At 47.7% G+C, this 23,407-nt stretch overlaps 1 protein-coding gene across 1 annotated transcript; it reads right to left on the bottom strand.

Moving 5' to 3' along the window:
* Positions 1-1,086: 1,086 nt before the first annotated feature.
* Positions 1,087-7,720, bottom strand: LOC123351147 (peripheral-type benzodiazepine receptor-associated protein 1-like). Its single transcript, XM_044990352.1, has one exon. The coding sequence runs from the start codon at positions 7,687-7,689 to the stop codon at positions 2,068-2,070; it is 5,622 nt and encodes a 1,873-aa protein (XP_044846287.1). The 5' UTR covers positions 7,690-7,720; the 3' UTR covers positions 1,087-2,067.
* Between the last annotated feature and the right edge of the window lie 15,687 nt (positions 7,721-23,407).

Below are 23,407 nucleotides of genomic sequence, written 5' to 3'. Positions count from 1 at the left end.
AACAGAATCCTTCCTCTTAAAGCCTGTCATTGGAATGAGTATTCTCTGCAGCAAATGTAAGCCTTGCAGTGTGCAAAAGCTATTTAACACAGCCCTTCGTGCAAGAACGCTTCTGGTATTGACTCCTATGTGGAGCATGCCTTATGTGATCCTAGGCACAAATGAATATTTATAGGACAGATGTCTATGTTAGTAACCCCTGAGATATGAGACAATGAAGTGCAACCAGTGGACACAATCCAGCTCTCCTTGAAGTCAACTGAAAAACTCCTACTGACTTCAATGGCAGCCGGAGAGGGCATATTCTTTTCAACAAACGTTGAAGTATTACAGACCTCCCACTCAGAAAGAGAAATTTCAGTGTAAATCACACAAAGACACCACAGTATTAAAGCACATGCAGCTGTTAAGTTTCTCCTAGATAATACAAGCTTTAATGGGAGCAACTGGCTAGAGCAGGGGTGGGCAAACTTTTTGGGCCGAGAGCCACATCTGGGTGGGGAAATTGTATGCAGGGCCGGGGCGGGGGTTGGGGTGCAAGAGGGAGTATGGGATGTGGGAGGGGTGTGGTGTGCAGGAAGGGGCTCAGGGCAAGGGATTGGGGCAGAGGAGGGGTGCAGGGCATATGAGGGAGCTCGGAAGGGGGTTGGCGTGCAGGAGGGGTGCCGAGTGCGAGAGGGGGCTCAGGGCAGGGGGTAGGGGTGCAGGAGGTGCAGGCAGAGGGCTTAGGACAGGGAATTGGGGGACGGGGTGCAGGAGGGGTTCGGGCTCCGGCCCGTGCCACTTACCTAAAGCGGCTCTGGGGTGGCAGTGGTGCGAACCGGGGCCAGGGTAGGCTCCCTTCACGCCTGCCCTGGCCCCACGCTGCGCCGTTCCGGAAAGCGCTGTGGCCCCTGGGGGAAGAGGGGGTGGAGGGCTCCGCATGCGCTGCCCTTGCCGCGCCTCCAGGTACCTCCCCCAAAGCTCCCATTGGCCATGGTTCCCCGTTCCCAACCAATGGGAGCTGCGGGAGGCAGTGCCTGGCGGCAAGAGCAACACATGGAGCCCTCTGCCCCCCCGCCCCTGGGGGGCTGCAGAGAAGTGGTGCTGGCCGCTTCTGAGACCGGTGTGGGGCCTGCAGCACCATGGGGGACAATCCCACAGGCCGGATCCAAAGCCCTGAGGGGTCGGATCCGGCCCGTGGGCCGTGGTTTGCCCACCCCTGGGCTAGAGGGAAACCAGTGTCTTCCTTAAAATCAAAATCTAGAATGAAACAGGGTTTATATTCAGTTCAGAGCTGGAAATCATTTGGACACTGTACTAGATAGGTGTCTACCCTTAAATATTTTTGTTTTGCTCTGTGTCAGCTATTGGAACATTCTGCCCACAGTCACTGTAGCATTCTACACATTTGGAACATCTTCCTCTCTTTGAACGGCAACTCTCAGTGAAGAAGAGGAGAAGGGGGCTAATGAATCAGTTATTTGTGTAGAGAAAGACATGCTAAAAAGTAGTCGAAGTTCACCTACTCCTTAAGAAAAATACTATCTGGCATGCTTTTAACAGCCATTGCACACCATTACTGTATGTACTGTAGAAAATGGTAGAAGTTGATCCATTAAGTACCAACATAGAGAAAACATATACATCTCCTCCATTAAAAAGAAAAAAAGATTAAGGCCGTACAATGTTTTAAACTGTATGTGAAATTCACTTTTATCTCTGCAAAGCACTCTTTTCATAATCCCTACAGGAAAATATTTAAAATTCACTTCTAACTTTCTTACAGGTCTTAGTAACAAATTTAAAGTTACCCTGTTTGTTTTACAACTAAAAATCTATTCTGCAAATAGTTCATACTATTATTCTCATATGAGCAGAGATTCAAGTACATATGAATTGTCTAGCTGTTCAATTCTTAAAAATATACATTTTGTAGGAGGCATTTTCATGGATAGTTTTTAATGCTAGATCTCGCTAAAGATTAAATTTTTCATCTATATTTTGTGCTTTTTTTTAATTGATATATCAGATTATTTTCCTTCTTCTATAACTCTCTGCAGAGGTGTCTTTTAAATGAATCCTCTTTTACTCTTCATCCCCAGAGATAGCTTTTACAAAGTCAGATGGGATAAGGCCTCTCTGTCCATTTAACTCCCCATAGTAGAATCCATCATCATCCACAGACCCAAATACTGTAATGATGTCTCCAGCATTAAATGTCAGCTCACTTTCCACATCTACATGTAATGAGTTCTCCCTTGGGTTGTAGTCAAAGACAGCCACCATTGTCTTAGAAGTAAGCTGTTCAGCCTTGCTATCCTGCCAGCTATGTTCCGTGTGAGACTTATTGTTATTCTTTGTATCCACCTCCACTAAGTTGATCGCAGATTTTTCATCAGTAATGGAACCTTGTTTTAACAGGTGCTGTTTCATTTCATTACTCTCCACCTGCACTTCAGACACCATATTATAGGGAATATACCCTACCCTTCCTGCATATTCACCTCTGTAAAAGCCATCAGCATCTTTATCACCAACCACCTTTAGAATCTGCCCCTTTTTAAATGGGAGCTCCTCTTCAGCTGCATCAAGATTAGGTGACATAGATATGGGATCGTAGTCAAAAAGGGCCACAAATATCCTTACTGAATCATCATTAACTATTTCCTCTGAGATGAAGCTTCTCAGAGGGCCTGCTTTGGAAAATGAAGATGTCCCTGCTTGGCCTATTCTTAAAATCTTGCTCATTTTTCTGTTTTGAGCCCACTGCATGGGAAACTCTGGAAGCTCTGATAGCCTGGAATCATTACCAACCACCTTTATTCTATTCTCTTCCTGCATGTCTAAATCCAGGTCCTCTTCTTCCTCTTCCAAAATATCTGAAAGATCAGAACTGTGGCTGTGGTCACCAACAGGATTCAATTGCCAGTGTCCTATTCTTGATGTTTGGTCTTCCTGTATTTCACCTCTAGACATCCCTAGGCTGGGGACTTCTTTGGATAATTCTTTCATCTGTTTCTTCTCCGTGGAAATATATGGGACTTCCTGAACACAGATATTAGGTATACCTATGTCTCTGTAACTGTCCTCCAATTCAAGCTGACTAGAACACAGCTGAGGCCCAGAACTCAAACAGCTCTCATATCCCTCAATATCTTGAGTGGTTGAATCTTTCACAGACTTGTCGTCAGAGTGCACAGAGTGGGTGATCACAGACATTTTCATGTTGCTAGTGTCCGTTTGATTTTCAAGCACAGCTTTTTTAGTAACAAAGAGCTTTTTTATCCTCTTTCTCTGGCTGTCTTCAGCAAGTTCTTTTAATGCTGACATCCTGGAATTGACTGATTCTTCACACCATCTAGTTGGAAAGACAAGGCCTGAAGGCTGCACACTGACTCCTGTCTGCTGATAAGACTTTAAACATTTATCATCTTTATCTCTTCCTATGTTATCACCAATGTTGCACATTGCAAGCTCATGTATCAAGGAAGAACTCTGAGAGGAGAACAACTGGTGTGGGGGGATGCTTGCTGGCAGAGAAGCTACTGAGTCTCCACAGTTGGAGGTGAAGTGAATGGTGAATTTGTTATCCTGACTGGCCATGAACATCTCTGAAGAGGGTGAAGATGTGCAATGCTTCAAAGGGATTTTCACATGCTGAGAGTCTATGAATTCCCCATAGGGTAATTCAGAGGTCAGGCTGGTAGACATAGACTTTGATGATGAACAACAACTGGGAACATTCAACATGGCTGAGGGAATCAGAGCTGGCACAGAATCAACTGACTCTCCACTGGGGGAGACAGTTCTCACAGAAACCTTCTGAGACCTTTGTAGCATCTCTAACTGGGACAGTTCTACTATGGCACTCCCAGCTGTTGGAGATATAACTTCTGTTACTCTTTGTCCATTGACATACACAGCATAACCAGTAACTCGTACCCCATTGGATGATCCTGCTGCATCAATTGTCACTGGTAGCCAGCTGATAACTAGAATGCCTGCTGAGGGATCAGGCTGTACTTGGACATCAAGTGGAGCATCAGGTGGTCCTGCTGATGGAGTAATGAACTTAATCATTGCTGATTTCTGCTCCCATTTCTCTTGAGGCAAATCCCATACCGTCTTCTGAGTCTGTGTTTCCACTTTTGCATTGTATTGAGTGTTGGGCTGCAGGTTATGGAAAGTGTACCAGTAGATCCCTGCCTTTGTCACATCACATTCCTTCTCATTAAGGTACACTGCATGAGTGTAGTTGCTATTGCTTGGTAACCAGGTGACTTCTGCTGAAGTGGCAGTGATGCTCCTAAGTTTCAGAAGTGCTGGTGCTATATGGAAACCTTGCCCTACAAGGAAGGTGCATTGCATCTTATCCGAGTTTCCCTTCTCTGTCACACTTTGTACCGAGATCCGATATGCCTTAATCTTTAAATCCAGATTCTCAATTGCTGCTTGAGTCTGACAACCAGACCTCACATTTTGGCAAAGTTCTGTATCTACATATATGTTATAGCTCTGCACATCTCCCCAGCCAGCTGGCATGAGTGGTGACTCCCAGCCTATAACAACACTTCTTGCAAACAATTTGATTAGAGTCAAATTTCTGGGATAAGGCACCGCTGTATGATCAGGCATTTCCATGTCTCCTTCTAATCTATTAGGCAATAGATTGACACTGATTTCTTCATCATGGCAATCACTCTTTTCTCCACTACTAGCACTTCTGCTGAGGAAACTCATTTCATTATCTGAAGTATGGGAGAGGTCACTTGTCTTTGGAGGCACAAAGGTCATGAGGTCATCATCTGAAACTTCTTCTATCAAATTAGAGGGAACCAGCCCTCTTCTGCCATCCATCAGCTCTCCTTCGAAGAAGCCATCCTCATCCATCTCGCCATAGATATAAATGTATTCTCCAGCTGTCAGTGGAAGCTCTGCCTCAGGGTTCTTATTAGGACCATCAAAGGGATCATAGCTGTATCGAGCTAAAAACACTTGAAGTTTTGCAGGACCTTGTCTCTCAGGCTCCAAGATTAGGGAAAATTTGTCTGTCTCCAATTCATCCATCTCACTTGCACTATCCCTCTCTGGAGTGGGGCAGGACTTAGGACTGTACTGTGTGGATTCTGATTTTGAGGAGTTTGACTGGACCTCCAGTTTCTTGCTTTGCTTCTTAAAAGCAGCAGGAGTGGATACAAAGTCTACATCATTAATATTCTTGCTGCACTGAAGAGCATGGCAATCTTCTGAGGAACAGCACGTAGCGTGTGGCAAGTCTGAAGTCACAAGGTCAGAATTTTTTATTTGTAATCGTTCGAGTTCCTGAGACAGAAGATTAAAATGTTCAGTTTGACTGTGATACTGATTCTCCAGTTCTCTCACCTGGGCTTCTAATAGCTGTACTACCTCTTCATGTTCCCTTTTTGTTTCTACCTGGGCCTGCTGCAAATATTTGACCTCCTCTTCTTTCTTCTGCAGTGCAAACAGTGTTTCCTCATGGTCAACCTCCAGCTGTTGCCTTCTCTCTGCCATTTCTTTCATGTCCTTCAGTACATGCTCTAAATCCTCCACCTTGGTTTGAAGTCCTTTGGTCAACTGGACAGCAGAATTCCACTCCTCTGTCACGCCCATTAATTTCACTTTCAGGTCAGCATTTTCAGCTTCAACCTTTTCTGTCCATTTAGTTTTCTCACTGAGTTGAGCATTTTCCTCAGCCATTCTGGCATTTTCAGTCAGCACCTCCTGAAGCTGCATTTCCAACTCTTTACATTTTTTCTGTTTTTTCTCCATTTCTTGTTCAAGGTTTTCACACTGCTTAAATTTCTTACTAAGCTCTACTTCCAAATGCTGTATTTGATTTTTGCTATCTGGGTCTGTTTTTAAAGGGATGTTTTCATGTTCCTCAGACACATTTCCCAAAGCTAGTACTACTGGCTTAATATCCTTTGGCAAAGTGATTGGTCCTGGTGGTGTCTGTTTTGGCAAAGATGAACCATCTAAGCTTGCATCAGTGTTTGGTGCAAGTGTTTTCTGTATTAGGCACATGGTAGCAGCTGGAGAAGAAATGTCTGGACCCATTTTGGACGACTGTAGAGACTCTTTCAGGTTCTTCAGTGTGATCTGTCTCTGTAATTGTAACACTTCTTTCTGAGACTCCCGCAACAAACGATCAAAGTCACTTAAATTGAGCCAGCATGAGCCCTCCTTGCCTGTGGCCAGTTTGGCCTGCAGCTCCCAACACTCTCTCTGCAAGGCTTCTATCTGTTTATCTTTGGCCAGAAGGATGCTAGCTTGTTCGCTCAGGTCTTTAGCCCGCTGCCGGGCAAATGCTTTTTTGCACAGTTCCACACTGGAGCCTTTCAGGGATACTGGCATTGGGGCATTGACCACCTTGAGGCTGGACTCCTGGAGTTTCCCGGCTCTCTCTTCCAATCGCTTGGCAATGATGGCCAGATCTGCATTTTTCCTCTTGAGCCGCTTCACCTTCTCCTGCATCTCGGGGAAGCTGCTCCTCCTCAGAAGGCCGTTCTCTTCCTTAAGGGCTGTGCATCGCCGCTCTAGATCCTCCAGGGCACTTAGCAGGTCGGTGTTGTGCTTCACCAGCTGGCTGTAACTGCTGCCGGAGAGCCAGTCCTGCTGCTGTCCCACTGCCTGGGTGCCACCCTCTCCTGCAGACCCCCAGCTGCCCATCTTCCCTTCAGGAGGCGAGTCCAAGCACTCCAGGGGCCCCTCCTTACTGGTGGGCTTCACGGGGAGCTCCTTGGCAGCTCCTTCCTGCGGGTGGGCATCTTCTTCCAAGGCCTTTTGGGCCGGCTGCTGCCCCGGGCAGGGGCTCTGCGCGGGGCTCCCCTCCAGCGGGGCCTGGTCCCCTGCCTGCGAAGACTCGGGCTTGGCCAGGCTGCTGTCCAGCGAGCGAGACCTGGCGGCTCCCCCATCCGGGGAGGCGGCGGCGGCGATGAGGCTTTCCAAGGAGCGGGGCCTCGGCCCTTCCAGGAGGCTCCTGCTGAGGCGGGGCTGCGGGCCGTGCCGGACCCTGTGCGGGGAGCCGGCGGGCTGCTGCTCGCCCTCGAACCGCTCCAGGATGTACTTGAGGAAGAGGCTCCGCTCCAGCTCCAGCTCGGCCCTGAGGTGGCGGATGCGGGCGGCCTGGTCGCCATCGGTCTCCCAGCGCAGCTTGCCCAGCACCTCCTGCAGCTTGCCGCGGCACTCGCTGCTCAGCCCCGCGGGGCAGCCCCGGGTGCTGCTGTAGCCCCGGCTCACCAGCTCCTCGGCCAGCTGCCGCTGCAGGTCCCGGGCCTGCCGCACGGCGGCGTCCCGCTCCCGCTGGAGCAGCTCCTGGGCCTGGCGCAGCTCGGCGTCCTTCCAGCGGAGGAGCTGGCGGATCTCGGCCTCCCGCTCCCGCAGGCTCAGCTCCCGCAGCTGGTGCAGCTCCCGGGCCCGCTGCTGCTCCCACTTGGAGCGGAGCTGGTCGGCCAGCAGCTGGCGGTCGCGCTCGGCCGCCTCCCGCAGCTCGCGGGCCTCGGCGGCGAAGCGGCGCCGGCTCTCCTGCGAGCGCAGCCGCTCCCCGTCCAGCTCGGCCCGCAGCGCCTCCAGCTCCCGCTTGTGCTCGTCGTGCTGGGCCGGGCTGCCGGCGGGCGGCGCCGGGGCCTTGCGGGGAGACAGCCGCCCCCCTGGGGGCGGGCCCCCGCCCGGGCTGTCCCGGGTCATGGCCCAGGGGAGACGCGGCGTCGGGGCAGGGCCGGCGGGGAACGGCCGCCAACCGCCGCCCGCGCGCGCGCAGCCCCCTCAGAGCGGGGCTCGGGCCCCTCGAGCTAGGCGCTAACTAACGGCTTCCCGAGCGGGGCAGCCGCCCCCTTCGCCCCCTCCCCCCCCCCCCGCCTCCATCCCCCTGTCCCGGCCTTCCCCCAGCCCCGGGAGCGGGTGTTGACATTCAGCACATTGGCAGTCATCAGAGTTGGCGTCAGTGTGCCCTAGTTAACCCCGCTCCCCATATCCCCAGTGCATGCATTTCTCCTGTTGTGTGTAGATAGGGTGACCAGATGTCCCAATTTTATAGGGACAGTCCCGATATTTGGGGCGTTTTCTTACACAGGTGCCTATTACCCCCCACCCTCTCTCCCGATTTTTCACACTTGCTATATGGTCACCCTATGTGTAGTGTTTACACAGGCAGCAGCACGAATTAGACTGCATGCGCAATTAAGCATAAAGCATTCTTTACCAAATCAAGATTATCTTCCAAAAATGAGAGCCTGCTACTCTTCCCACTAATACAACAATCCCTTGAGACAGCAAAAACTGTGCAAGTTAAAGATGCCATCTGCTAAAACCCCAGAGGAATTGCTGCATTGCATTCAGAGCAGGGGTTGTCAAACATTGCAATGGCATGGCCCACTTTGTAATACAAGATGTATCTCACTGGCAGTCTTCCCATTCCTGATTATAGGAATCACCTTTTCTCCCATTACCATCATGAAGGCCTTGTCTCCACTTTGTCGCCAAAACTGCCATTTGTTGATCCAAACAGTGAAGCGACTTTTATTGAGGAAAATGCCCGGTTTTAGAGACAAAATACATCCACCCTTACGAGAGAGTTATGTGTTTTTCCTCTACATTTTTGTTGACAAAGTTCAAGTGCAGACACCACGTTTCATTTCATCGCTTTAATTTCGCAAGGCTTATATGAAAAGGGCTATGATCAGGACACGCTGCAGTGCAGAGCGAAGATAAAGGAGCTGAAGCAGGTGTACCATAATACGAGGGAGGCAAACTGTCCCTCAGGTGTTTCACTTAAGACCTGCCCGTTCTATAAGGAGCTGGATGCTATCTTTGGTGATGACCTTACCTCCATCACCTAGAGCCGCCTGTATACTTCATAGGGCACGGAGGTGGCGGAAAGAGGACCTAACCCGGAGGACGAAGTTAGTTTCTTGTGCAATAAAAGCAAACTTTTATAATGGTAAATCATCTTTATTATTTTTTCTTCAAGATGTCCAGGTGTCCCATGTAAGGTTTCATGAGCCATGGCTGTAAGGGTTACGCAGGATCCCCCAGGATCACTATGGGCATTTCAACACCCTCCAGTGTAATCTTCTGGTTAGGAAAGAAAATCCCTGCTTGCAGCTTTCTGTACAGGCTGGTGTTCCTGAACATGAGTGCAGGGCTGGCTCTACAGTTTTAGCCGCCCCAAGCAGCAGCCGAATTGCTGATGGACAGCAGGGGCAGTCCCTGTGCCCTTATGGCGGCAGGCGCGTTTCCGCGGCGGCGGCAATTCGGCAGCAGCTTCTATGTTTAGCTGAAGCCACCGCAGACAGCTAAACATAGAAGCTGCTGGCGAATTGCCGCCTCCGCGGAAATGTGCCTGCTGCCCTAAAGGCGCACGGACTGCCCCCACTGTCCGCAGCGGCAATTAAGTGCGCTGCCTTGGGGTGAAAACACAGGGACTGCCGCCCCTTGCAGAATGCCGCCCCAAGCATCAGCTTGGAATGCTGGTGCTGGAGCCGGCCCTGCATACGTGCGTCATGCACCTTCCCAGACCACCCCATGTTGATGTCAGCGAAACACCCACAGTGATCCACAAGTGCCTGCAACACTATGGAGAAGTACCCCTTCCTAGTGATGTACTCCGTCGCAAGGTGGTCTGGTGCCAAAATTGGAAGATGTGTGCCATCTATCTCCCCTCCACAGTTAGGGAAACCCATTTCTGCAAAGCCGTCCACTATTTCACGCACGTTTCCCAGAGTCACAGTCCTTCGTTGCAGGATGTGATTTATTGCCCTGTACGCTTGCATTAACGCATCTCCAAGGGTTGACTTCCCCACTCCAAATTGATTTGCGACTGACTGATAGCAGTCTGGAGTTGCCAGCTTCCACACAGCAATTGCTACACGCTTCTCTGCTGAGAGGGCAATTCTCATTCTGGTGTCCTTGCACTGCAGGTCTAGGGCCAACTCCGCGCACAGTTCGAGGAAGGTGGCTTTCCTCATCTAAAAGTTCTGTAGCCGCTGCTCGTCATCCCACACCTGCATGATTATACGATCCCACTATTCAGTGCTTGTTTCACAAGCCCAAAAGTGATAGCCTACCCTATGCACCTGCTCTATGAATGCCAAAAGCAATCTAAAATTGCTCCTATCAGGTCAGGCACCTGCAAGGCTTCTTCAGGTAGGAACTTCACGATTAACTGCACTGCCATCCACGATGTCTTCATGACAGTTAACAGAGCATAGGAGAGCAGTGTGGGATCCATCCCTTCTCACAGAGATGCTGGGGTTCACAGCAAAGAAGGGCTGTTGAAAAAATGCTGCAAAAGAAAGCCGGAAGCCCATGGAGTGCTAGGACAGAAAGCAATGCATCACGGGACATTTAGCACTGTCCCCAGATACACCACGATCCGCTCCGTCATCCCATAACACCTAGTGACGGAAGGACTGTGGGATAGGTACCCACAGTGCATTGCTCACACTGTCGATGATGGTGCCCCCACTGTGGATGCGGTCTGCCAATAGAGGGAGCAAGTGTGAACACAAAATTGTGATTTTTATTATGTCAACTTATGGGTATCGACATCACTTTTGTTGACACAAATTGATAGTGTAGACATGGCCTTAAATTCCCTGTTGCAAATGCAGCAATTTTGTTGGGAAAATATTTGTGTACTTTTTTAGCTGTCTTTATGCCAGGCATCTGGAAGTATTACAGATTTCCACTCTTTTGCACTGAAGGACCTGAATTCATGTACAGCCAGTTGGAAACAAGGACAAGAGCAACTATGTTACCAGCTGGTGAAAGCTCCTCAGAGCAACCGTGCTCAGAGGACCACATTTGGGAACTGCTGTTTAAGAATGCTCCATCCTCTTTCCCCTCATGAATCAGAATGTATTGCTTTTGAAAAGGTCATTCACACACGCCATTATTGTTCAAAACAAGGTAATGGCAGCAGCTACTAGAACTCCCTCTGCATTAGGAAAGTGATCATTGCTGACAATGTTTATCAATAGGTCACTCTGAACTAGTACTGAAAATGGTTTAAGTGCTCATATAGTAGGGACACTTGGTTCTGAAAGTATCTGTCAGTTTTTGTAATGATGCTGAAAACAGATTTGCCCTATCTATACTAGCAGTCAAACCATTTGCAACATTGGTTCAGGAAGACCCATTATTGACAGTGACCCTGATCTTGCCAAGAGTTATGGATGGGTTTAAGCATATGAGTGGTTCCAGTGAGCTCAGTGGGAATACTCACAAGTGTAAAGTTAAGCATGTGGATAAATCTGTGTGGGCAAATCTATGATCAGGGCCTTAGATTGTTGGTAATGGGTTGCTTTCCTCGTGCAAATAAACTTTTAAAGTAAGGTATAGCAATAGAAGAGAGACTGTAAGATGAGTTTCAGAGTAGCAGCCGTGTTAGTCTGTATTCACAAGTACTCCTGTTCTTTTAGTAAGATGCGTGACCCTTCTCATTCCCAGCAGAACACAAGGAAGGGAAGAGTCGAGATCCATGTTTCAGATTTGTAGCCACCCTTTAGGCTCCATCTGGGTGAGGAACCATATTGCTTGACCGGTTTGGCCTGATTCAGACCAACTCAGTTGAAATACAGTTTGTCTAAGCTACTGTGGATGGAGCTGGCAAACACATTTTTAAAAATAGATCCTTGGCTACAACTGAGGAATGCACAGCGCAACTCGGGAAAGAAGAGTGCTAAGGTGACATTAAGCCACACTCTCATTCTTGGGATGTCTGTGCACCAGTCCAGTCTCCTGTCATAAGTTTATGCTGCTTGCAAATGACTCCAAAGGGTCATCACAGCAACTAGCGCAGAAATGCCCCAGCTATGGTGGGAGTGAAGAAGTGCTTATACCAGCTCTGTGCCACCATTCAGCTAATTCTGCTGGAGTCAGCTGTGCAAAGCAGCCTGAAATCAGGGGAGAATGTGGGCCTGGAGATCTGCTGCTCTCTAGAATACAGTCTATGCCAGGGGTTCTCAAACTGGGGGTCGGGACCCCTCAGCGGGTCACCAGGTTATTACATGGGGGGGTCGCAAGCTGTCAACCTCCACTCCAAACCCGGCTTTGCCTCCAGCATTTATAATGGTGTTAAATATATAAAAAAGTGGTTTTAATTTTTTAGGGGGGTCACACTCAGAGGCTTGCTATGTGAAAGGAGTCACTAGTACAAAAGTTTGAGAACCACTGGTCTATGCTAGGCTAGATCATGTTTTCAAATAGAGTTTTAAAATAGGTTGTCCCTTCCCAGGCTGGTTGGCTAAACCATGTTAAAATATTTTGCTTGTTTACTTTAAATAAAGTTTAAATATGATTTCTATAAAATGTAAAATACCACTGTAGATGGGGCCAAACTGATGCCAACTTCCTGATGAGTTAGAGTCAGAGAAAAGAGAGTAGAAGGAACTGATGGACGTTGACATGGGTCTAGCCAGTGGGATTCCTTTCAGTTGACTGATAAAAATGAAGAATTTATGGGACATTTGTTTGTTGGGTTTTCTTTCTGTTTCCCATTGTTTGTAGTTTATGATTAATATTTCTTGTTCATCTACTCTGTAATTTTATTATCTTACACATAAGAGTTTCTTTTGATGTATTGTTTATATTATTATCTTATGATTGATGGTGGACCAAATTCAGATTTGGCACAACATGCTGCTTTTGGAATAGGTTCTGTTGTGTATAAATCTTAGTTTTGGAAAGAAAAAGAAATATTAAAAAGCAAAAGACAAAAACATAAAACCTCCAGTAGAGGGCACTGGTACACATAGTCACAAACTAGTTGCTCATGAAATAGATGGCACCTGTAGCAAATGCTCAAATTAGGCCTCATCTCCAGAATATAAAGCAATTACTAGAATTGAGATTATGTGTACACCTGCTATGGCATACTGTATTCCTATGATTAGAACTAAAGTATAATCAAACTTCCATCAGAGAGGAACAGGAACTAAAGAACAGGCACAACATGTAGAGAATAACATTAGCCATAAAGTTATCTGTTTTATGATATTATGAAATAGCTTGCAAGACATGTCATGCTACTTTTTAGAACCATCAAACTCTGTAGCTTATTCGGATATGGATGTACTCTTGGCCTCTGTTCAGTTCAGTAGATCCTGTCTTTTCATTATATGTATGTACAGTGCCTAGCACAATAGGACCCCAATTCCTGATTGGGGCATCTAGACACTGATGCTATATATATATATATATATAGTAAAGCTTCATAGCACATTGATTTTAATACTTTGTACAAGTTTACATCACCAAAGCTTTGTATTCTGTACACTAGTTTCCTGTGTCAACCAACCATTTTTAAACATAGTTTCTGCAAAAACTGTCATGCCAGCCAGTGTAAATTGGGTATATCTCTGTTAAAACATATATAAAATGTCCTCAAAACCTAGTCTTGTGAATTGTTTTTTTAATCTCTCTCTCTATATATCTCTCTCTATATATAAAACAATTCACAAGACTAGGTTTTGAGGACATTTTTCAAAAATGTTTTCAACAAAGTTATGCTTCATTCACCTTATCCAGCATAAATGTATTTGAAGAAAAGGTGTTTTAGCTTGTTTCCTAGCTTTGGGGAAACTGTGTATATGTGGATCCCATGTAATGTATTAGCTGAAATCTTGCTAGCTCTTAGAGCAACAGTTCTCAGTCTTCAACTGCTGGTCTGTGCAGAACAGGCTGGTCACCAGGTGCAGGCTTTCCTTGTTTCCAGCTGGTAAATCACATTAAAAGGAAGCTAAAAATATATTTCATATTTTCAAATATTGTTTTTCCATGTAAGCAATTACTGCAGTTGTGACAAGGGTGTTATATGACCATGAATGGAAGGGCAGGCGACTGGTGTGAATGGGAGGAATAGTGGTCCGTGAGTCAATCTCTCCATTAAGACATGGCCCACGTTATCTAAAAGCTTGAGAAACCTCTGTATGAGGGGTTTTGTGCATCTGTTCATGTTAGTGTTATACACACAAGTAATACCAATTAAGTTAACACATCCAGCCTTTTTCTCAGGATGGAGAGCTTTGTGAATCTTTTTTCTGGAGGGAGAGGGGCTGGGAGACTTTATTTACTTTTTTCATGAATGCTTTAAGAAATGTTCCATAACATAGAAAGCATCTGCCTAAGACAGAATTAATATGACAATGTACATTACACACAAATCACAGAAGGAAAGACAGAGGGAGAAAAAACAAGTTTATACATTTGTATTAAATCCTCAAATCAGAGAGTAAAAGTCACAATAACCACCTCAATACATAATTCATTGCTTAAAAATGCTTACTATTAGAAAACAACTGAAGAGATAAGACAACACATAGAAAAACAGCATTTGTCAGCAAATTTATGGGAACGTAGGGTGAAGAATTTCAAATGAAAAAAGTTTAAGTATGTCTTCATTCTTTTATCCATTTTATTCTTTTAACAGTTGCAATTGAAAGGCATATAAAATGGTTTGGGACATGGAAAATGGATTTTTGTAAATGTTTTATCCTATTAGTAGTAGTTATTGGAAATGAATGTCACAGTACTAGATTAGAGATAGAGCCTTTAACTGAATTTCTATTTAAGCATATACAAATTCTACAAGTAAACATAATAAAGGATTTCTTTCTCTCTGCTCCACCCCCCTACCCTAACCCCAGGTTAGCATGGGTTTTTGTGTTTGTTCTGTTTTTATGAGAAAGCTTAATCAAATATATGGGTTTTATATTTGTCTAATGAGATGTAAGATATGTCTAATATCATATCCTCTGGGACTGAGTTGCTGTTGTGGGCAGTTGCTGAGAAAACTTTATTTCCTCTCAAGGATGAGTTATCTATCCTGCAACAATGGAACTGTCATGGGAGATCATGATCTTTGAGCATGAAGAGGCCCTCAAGGTAGTTTAGCGTAGGCCCTTGGAGGATTTGGAAGATAAGGACTGAAACCCGTGCTCTGGACAGTATTCATTGCCAAGTAAACTCAATCATGCATTTTTAATTTCTTGGAGATGTTTTCTCTTGTTTTTGTTTAAGTCATAAGTTTCATTCTTGGGTATAACATATTGCAGTAATCAAGCCTGAAGGTCACAAAAGCAGGGATCACATTAGCCAAATGCAGAACATGCTGCAAATTCAGGACAGTTGAGGGTCCTGGTCTCATTACATGTGGAAGAATGGTGGTACAGGCTCTGGAGGCAAAGGAGCAGTTCCCTGCGGGAGGAAACCCCTGCCACATCTCTGAGATGATACAGCAGCATTTCATGACTGATAATAACAAATGTCCTGGAGAGATCCAGCAGCACGGCCACTGTTACACAGGCCTTGTCCACAGACAAGAGATCATCCACCAGTGTGATCACCACTGTATCTGTTCTGTGTTCAGTCTGAAACCTGATTTTAGGGGTATGCAGGATATTGGCAGTTGGTAGGTGGAATGTACACAGTTCTTTGCAAGCTTCTCAATCATCTGGCTAGAAAAGGGATTTAGATATCAGGTGGTTATTTGGGAAGTCAACTGCAATGAACAATGGTTTCTTAAGAATGGATGGACTATAGCTTACTATAGCATGGGTGATAGCTTTTCCTCTACAAAGGAAGTGCTGACTATCTCCGTTAGTAAGAGTCACATCCTTTTTTGTCTCTGTTTTACCAGCCATGAAGGGCGTGGATCAGAATTGCAGATGATGGCTCAGTTTTCATGTAGTGCTTTTAGGACTTCATGTTGAAGAAGATGGTGGATTTCTTTTTCCAGCAACAGGTGGGGATCTGAGCAGTTGTATTTTGGAAAAACTGAAGTTTAAAGAATAGGGATTTATGGTGTCTTCTTTGAAGAACTATACAGCCCAGGTGTGATTAAGAGTTTTGGCAGAGAAGAAATGAAGATAGTGTTTGAAATGGTTGATGTGTCACATATTTACAGGACTGGAAGACACATAATAATTGCTATTCTCCCCAGTCAGTATTGTATCAGATTTGGATATTTCAGGTTTCATAGACTTTAAGGTCAGAAGGGACCATTATGATAATCTAGTCTGACCTCCTACACAATGCAGGCCACAGAATCTCACCCACCCACTCCTGTAACAAACCCCTAACTTATGTCTGAGTTATTGAAGTCCTCAAATTGTGGTTTGAAGACCTCAAGCTGCAGAGAATCCTCCAGCAAGTGACCCGTGCCCCATGCTGCAGAGGAAGGCGAAAAACCTCCAGGGCCTCTGCCAATCTGCCCTGGAGGAAAATTCCTTCCCGACCCCAAATATGGCGATCAGTTAAACCCTGAGCATGTGGGCAAGACTCACCAGCCAGCACCCAGGAAAGAATTCTCTGTAGTAACTCAGATCCCACCCCATCTAACATCCCATCACAGACCACTGGGCATACTTACCTGCTGATAATCAAAGATCAATTGCCAAATTAAGTACAGTAAGACTTCAACTAGCCCTTTTTAATCAAATGTCAATGTTCTTAAACCTTTAGCACCAACATCCAACTTCAGTAGTACATCAGGAACTCTTAAAAAAGGTAATAATTGGAGACATACCAATCTCCTAGAACTGGAAGGGACCTTGAAAGGTCATTGAGTCCAGCCCCCTGCCTTCACTAGCAGGACCAATTTTTGCCCCAGATCTCTAAGTGGCCTCCTCAAGGATTGAACTCACAACCCTGAGTTTAGCAGGCCACTGCTCAAACCACTGAGCTATCCCTCCCCCCTTATCAGAGAGACTCTGCAGCTTTTCCATCTCATCTGCCTTTTCTCCTTTCTTTCCTGAGCAATATTCAGCTTTCTCCCACTGTGTACCTGCTAGGCACAGCTGCAATTGCTCTACACATACAGTTACCTCTCTGAGGCCTTGTCTACACTACAAGACTATTTCGAATCTACTTAAGTCGAATTTGTGGATTCGACCTTATGAAGTCGAATTTGTGTATCCACAGTAAATACACTAATTCGAATTTCTGAGTCCACAGTAACGGGGCTGGCGTCGACTTTGGAAGCAGTGCACTGTGGGAAGCTATCCCACAGTTCCCGCAGTCCCCGCTGCCCATTGGAATCCTGGGTAGAGCTCCCAATGCCTCCTGGGGGAAAAATGTGTCGAGGGTGCTTTTGGGTAACTGTTGTCATTGAACCGTCAATCACGCCCTCCCTCCCTGAAAGCTCCAGCGGGAAATCTGTTCGCGCCCTTCTCTGGTCGGTTACAGCGCGGACGCCACAGCACTGCGAGCATGGAGCCCGCTGCGATCATCACTGCACTTATGGCCGTTGTCAACTCCTCGCACCTTATCGTCCACCTCTTCCACAGCCAGCTGATGAGAAATCGGGCGAGGAGGCTCCGGCAGCGCGGTGAGGACAGGAATTCACAGAGTGGCGCAGACCTCTCACAAAGCAGGGTACGCCGCGCCGTGGAGATCATGGTGGCAATGGGTCAAGTTCATGGTGTGGAACGGCGATTCTGGGCCCGGGAAACAAGCACGGACTGGTGGGACCGCATAGTGCTGCAGGTCTGGGATGAATCACAGTGGCTGCGAAACTTCAGGATGCGTAAGGGCACTTTCCTTGAACTCTGTGACTTGCTGTCCCCTGCCCTGAAGCGCCAGGACACCCGGATGCGAGCAGCCCTGAGTGTGCAGAAGCGAGTGGCCATAGCCCTCTGGAAACTTGCAACGCCAGACAGCTACCGGTCAGTAGCGAACCACTTTGGCGTGGGCAAATCTACCGTGGGGGTTGCTGTGATTCAAGTAGCCCACGCAATCGTTGAGCAACTTCTCTCAAAGGTAGTGACTCTCGGAAACGTCCAGGACATCATAGATGGCTTCGCCGCGATGGGATTCCCAAACTGCGGTGGAGCTATAGATGGGACTCACATCCCTACCCTGGCACCAGCCCACCAGGCCAGCGAGTACATTAACCGAAAGGGCTACTTTTCAATGGTGCTGCAAGCACTGGTAGACCATAGGGGACGTTTTACCAACATCTTCGTTGGGTGGGCGGGCAAGGTTCATGACGCGCGTGTGTTCAGGAACTCTGGTCTGTTTAAACGCCTCCAGGCAGGTACTTTCTTCCCGGACCACAAACTAACGGTTGGGGATGTGCAGATGCCTACAGTGATCCTCGGGGACCCAGCCTACCCGCTAATGCCCTGGCTCATGAAGCCCTATACAGGCGCCTTGGACAGAGAGAAGGAACTCTTCAACTACCGGCTGAGCAAGTGCAGAATGGTGGTGGAGTGTGCTTTCGGACGTCTCAAGGGGAGATGGCGGAGCTTACTGACTCGCTCGGACATCAGCGAAAAGAATATCCCCGTAGTTATTGCTGCTTGCTGTGTGCTACACAATCTCTGTGAGAGTAAGGGCGAGACCTTTTTGTCCGGATGGGAGGTTGAGGCAAATCGCCTGGCTGCAGTTTACGCTCAGCCAGACACCCGTGCCGAGAGAATATCCCAGCGGGAAGCGCTGTGTATCCGGGAGGCTTTGAAAGCAAGTTTCCTCGGAGAGCAGGTAACCTATGACTCTCCACTTGCTTTCAAGAGAAACTGACCCTGGGCCTGTGTCTGTATGTGTCGATTTCGATCTGCGGTTACATACCCCGTTCTCCAAGTTTCCCCCACTTCCAAAGCACGTTTTAAAGCAAATTAATTGTTACGCTCATTATTAATAAATCTTTGTTTTACTTTGCATTTCTGTTCAGGTGTTGAAACATGGACGCATACTGTGCTGGGCACGGTGTGCACTGATGTACAGACCGCTTGTTCCATAGAGGAATGACATCCTCCTGCTCCTACATAGGTCTCTGGGGTGGGGGACGGTTGCAAGTGGTTGTGCATGAAGGGGAGGGATTGCAGGAAGGGGTGGGTTTGCAGGAAGGGGTGAGTGGTGCCTTCTTTGGATAGGGGTTTGGATGACGGCAGTGGGCTGCGGGTTTGGGCGTAGGAAGGGGTGAGGGGTGTGGGGGAAGGGTGAGTATCTGTCCGTGGATGAGGGCTCTTGTTGGGGCTCAGGGCAGCGGAGAGGCTCGTTGCTACGGTGGAAGTGCATGGTAAGGGCAGCGTGCCTTAACATTAAGGGGGTGGCAGGCGCTAGGACCCTGGACAAGCATACACATCACAGAATGACCCGGGGCAGCATACATCACACAGAGTGACCCTGGTGCCTACTGACTGCAGTGTGTGTGTGCCCTGCAGTTGATCATGCCCCCAAGTCTGTACCCTGGTAATGTAGGCTATACCGTGCAATTATAAATCCCCTCCCCCCCCCATACACAAAAAAATCCTCTGACACGAAAGACGTGACCGAAACAGTGAATAACAGCAAACAGCTTTTAATAATCTAATACACAGTGGGGGGATGAAACTTGGATTTGGGACTGGGTGAGCCTGTAAGGGAAGCACTTCTACAAATGTATAGCGTGAGAGGTGTGTGGTACATTAGCGCTATGCAGTGGTGCAGTGACAGTTCTCACGGCCCCTACCGCCCCTCCGTCTTGTACTTTTGGGTGAGGGGGGGGCAGGACTTCTTGGCGGGGGAGGGCGGTTGCAGATACAATGCAGGGGGGCTCTGTCCTCCTGCCTGCGGTCCTGCAGAACATCAACAAGGCGCCGGAGCGTGTCCGTTTGCTCCCTCATTAGGCCAAGCAGCGTTTGAGTCGCCTGCTGGTCTTCCTGCCGCCAGCTATCCTCCCGTTCGATGTGTGTGCGATGCTGTTGACATAGGGTCTCCCTCCACTGTCTCTGCTCTGCCGCCTCGGCTCTGGAGCAGGCCATCAGTTCCGCAAACATCTCGTCCCTAGTCTTTTTCTTTCGCCGCCTAATCTGCGCCAGCCTCTGCGAGGGGGATGCCGGGGCAGTCCGGGAAAGAGCCGAAGCTGTGTGATGGGAAAAGTAACTGATTTCCTTGAACAGATACATGTTTGCGAACAGTGAACACAGTCTAGTCAGTTTCTCTGAACAAGACCATACAGGGCAACAAGTCTCACGAGATCTCAGGACAAGTTCGAGATTTCGGAATACGCTCTCATTGGCTGCGGCATTGCACAGGAGAGCGGACAAGTGGGCAGAGACAGCTGAATCCGTCTAGCAGACAGTCCTGGTAAGCCTTACAGTATATTCTGCTTATCAGTTAATGGATAGCTGTGCCCTCCCGCTAAAGGCAATCTGGAAATCATATACTCTGACCCTTTTCCAGCCACTCCCGCCAGTGCACGGGAAAGATCAATGTATGCTTTTCCTATGTGGCCTACAACACGTGGCTGTTAAGCGAGGGTCATTGTTATGCAAAGTAAAAGTCAACCATTCACAACAGTAACAATACACTAATTGCCCTAATTAGATGCAGCATTTCATGAACGAGATCACCCTGATGCGGGTCCCTCGGAGTCACAAAGAGCGGATGCTAAGAGAAGCCCTGCAGAGACCAGGACCATATGCGGCCATGCTTGTGGAGGCGATGATTCCCATCTACATAAGGATGTCCTGGCGCGGAAGAGTGTGCTTCCACGGAGCACCCAACAAGGCACCTCTCCCCAGGAACCTCCTGCGGAGGCTTTTCGAGGACCTAAATGAGACCTTTCTTGAATTGTCCCTGGAGGATTATTGTTCAATCCCTATATGTGTGGACCTACTTTTCGTATAGTTTTTCACTGAAAATTTTATATATAGCATTTCTATTTTTTTTATACCTGTTTTATAAAAAATAAATGTTTACATGTTTATAGCACTTACCGCCTGATCCTTCCCCTGATTCAGAGTCCGGGTTAACGGCCGGGGAGGGTTGGTAGGGGATCTCTGTGAGGGTGATGAAGAGATCCTGGCTGTCAGGGAAAGCGGTTTTGTGTTCGCTGTCGCCTGCGCCGTCCTCCACAGACCCTTCCTCATCTTCCCCATCGGCGAACATCGAGGAGGAACTGTCCAGGTTCACTATGCCATCCACTGAGTCCACGGTCACTGGTGGGGCAGTGGTGGCAGACCCACCTAGAATGGCATGCAGTGCCTCGTAGAAGCGGCATGTCTGGGGCCGGGCTCCGGAGCGTCCGTTTGCCACTCTGACTTTTTGGTAGCCTTGTCTCAGGTCCTTGATTTTCACGCGGCACTGCATTGCATCCCGGCTGTATCCTTTCTCTATCATTGCTTTGGAGACCTTCTCGAAGGTCTTTGCATTCCGCTTGCTGGAGCGCAGCTCCGACAGCACAGACTCCTCGCCCCACACACCGATCAGATCCAGGACTTCCCGGTCTGTCCATGCTGGGGACCTCTTTCTATTCTTGGATTGGCTGGACTCCTCTGCTGGAGAGCTCTGCATCGTTGCAGGTGCTGCGGAGCTCGCCCCGATGTCCAGCCAGGACGTCAGATTCAAAGTGCCCAGACAGGAAAATGAATTCAAATTTTCCCGGGTCATTTCCTGTGTGGCTGGTCAGAGAATCCAAGCTCCGACTGCTGTCCAGAGCGTCAACAGAGTGGTGCACTGTGGGATAGCTCCCGGAGCTACTAAGTTCGATTTGCATCCACACCTAGCCTAATTCGAGCTAGCCATGTCGAATTTAGCGTTACTCCACCTGTCGGGGTGGAGTACCGAATTCGAACTAAAGAGCCCTCTAGTTCGACTTAAATGGCTTCCTGGTGTGGACGGTTGAGCGGTTAGTTCGAATTAACGCTGCTAAATTCGAATTAAAGTCCTAGTGTAGACCAGGCCTGAGTCAACCTGCTCCTTTTGCTTAACCTCTCTCTGTGCTTCATTTCCCCCATCAGCAAAATGGATATAATCATCCCTAAATGCCTAATATTAGAATAAAGTAATCATAACACTTAACATTTATATAGCATTTTAACCTTCAAAGCATTTTACAAAGTAATTATTTCTCACAACACCCCAATGAGGTAGGTACTAAATTAGTTGCCAAGGGTGTAGCATGATTTAACTCATTACCTAATGTTAGTAAAGTTCTTTGAGTTCTTGGAACAAAAGGCACTACAGAAAGGCAAAATATTTGATGAAATCATTATTATTTGGTGGATTCATTCTATGCCACTCAAAGGAATTTATTCTGTATGTTTTAATGAGACTTTTAAAATCTCTCATAACAGTTTGAAATTTCACCCTTTCAAATTGCCTGAGTTTGACAGGACTCTACAAGTTTGCTGTAAGACTTAAAGCTTTTCAGGAAAGAGGAACAGCATTTCCTGAAGATTTAGATTTGCCAAGTCTCAGTCACTTGGGGACATGTCCAATGCAGAGAGGAACTAAGGGGCACAAATACAAACAGAATGGAGTTGGGTAGTACTCCCAGAAAGGATTGTGCCAACAATGCGCATTAGAGAGTCTACTGAAAATTGAGAAGCCAGCTGGGGAGAGATGGAGTTGGGGAGCAGCCATTTTTGGAGACTTGGGAAAAGGCTATAAAGCACATCAAATTGTTGTGTTGGTTAGCATTAGCTATACGACTCACAGATTTCATTCTTCCTGGAGAAAGTAGGAATGTATAGCTACAGAGGGGAAGCCAACAGGATGATGGCACCTGAACTAGCTGTGCTACTAGTGTATTTTGTGGTGGGGCTACTCAGCACATCTTGTCTGGTATCAGTGGGGTATATGATAGTTCCTGGTCTATGCTGGAACTGCAGGTCTCTCCCCCCCCACTCCTGTAAGGGTACCCAAAGAGGGAGTATTTGTGGCTCAGAGAATCAGATGGATTTATTCAGTAACATTTCCTCTTTCCACAGGTGTTTCCATGGAAGATGATGTACAGTAAATAAAATACAACACAGCAGCAGCAATAATAAAGACAGTAAAAAATGGAAAATACTAAACAGCCCAACCCCAACAGCATAAAGGAAGAGGCTTTTAAAACTGTCTTAAAGCTAGTGCCAAAGAAAGGTGTGTGCAACGCACTCTCCAGTTTTCCCTTCCTTCAGCCCAGAAGTGTGAATGCTGGGTTCTTCCTCTGCCCCACATCAGGGCTCACCAAGAGGGGCAGAGGGCTGGAAGAAGGGTCCCCTCCCCTCTTTCCCCCTGTGCCCCAAGAGGACTGTGTGTGCAGCTCTCTGCTCTCTCTCTCACACACACACACACACACAGGGCTCGCAAGGAGCATTGGGAGGGAGCCCCCCAAAAGGGGTCCATGGGGGTCTCTCTCTCTCTCTCAAAGGGTGGCAGGTGCAGCTCCTATGTCCCCATTGAGGGTGCAGCTCTCACTCGCAGTGTGTGCCTGGGGGAGGGGAGTTCATTTTTCCATGCAGGTCCCCGGGGAGGGGGGACCCTCGCTCCTGTCCCCAGGGCACAGACCCCCTAGGAGGGGAAGGGGTGTTTATTCTCCCCTTGCCCGGGGCTGCAGGCTCTCCAAGGGAGGGGGGTGGGGAGCCTCTAGCTCCCGCTGGGAGGGGTCTCCTCTCCTGCCCTGCCCCCCGAGGTGGTCGCTGGGCGGAGGAAGGGG

This window comes from Mauremys mutica, chromosome 16 (genome assembly GCF_020497125.1).
Source record: "Mauremys mutica isolate MM-2020 ecotype Southern chromosome 16, ASM2049712v1, whole genome shotgun sequence".
Taxonomy (NCBI): domain Eukaryota; kingdom Metazoa; phylum Chordata; order Testudines; family Geoemydidae; genus Mauremys; species Mauremys mutica.
Note: the sequence above shows the minus strand (reverse complement) of the source record. Positions and strands in the feature narration are given on the sequence as shown.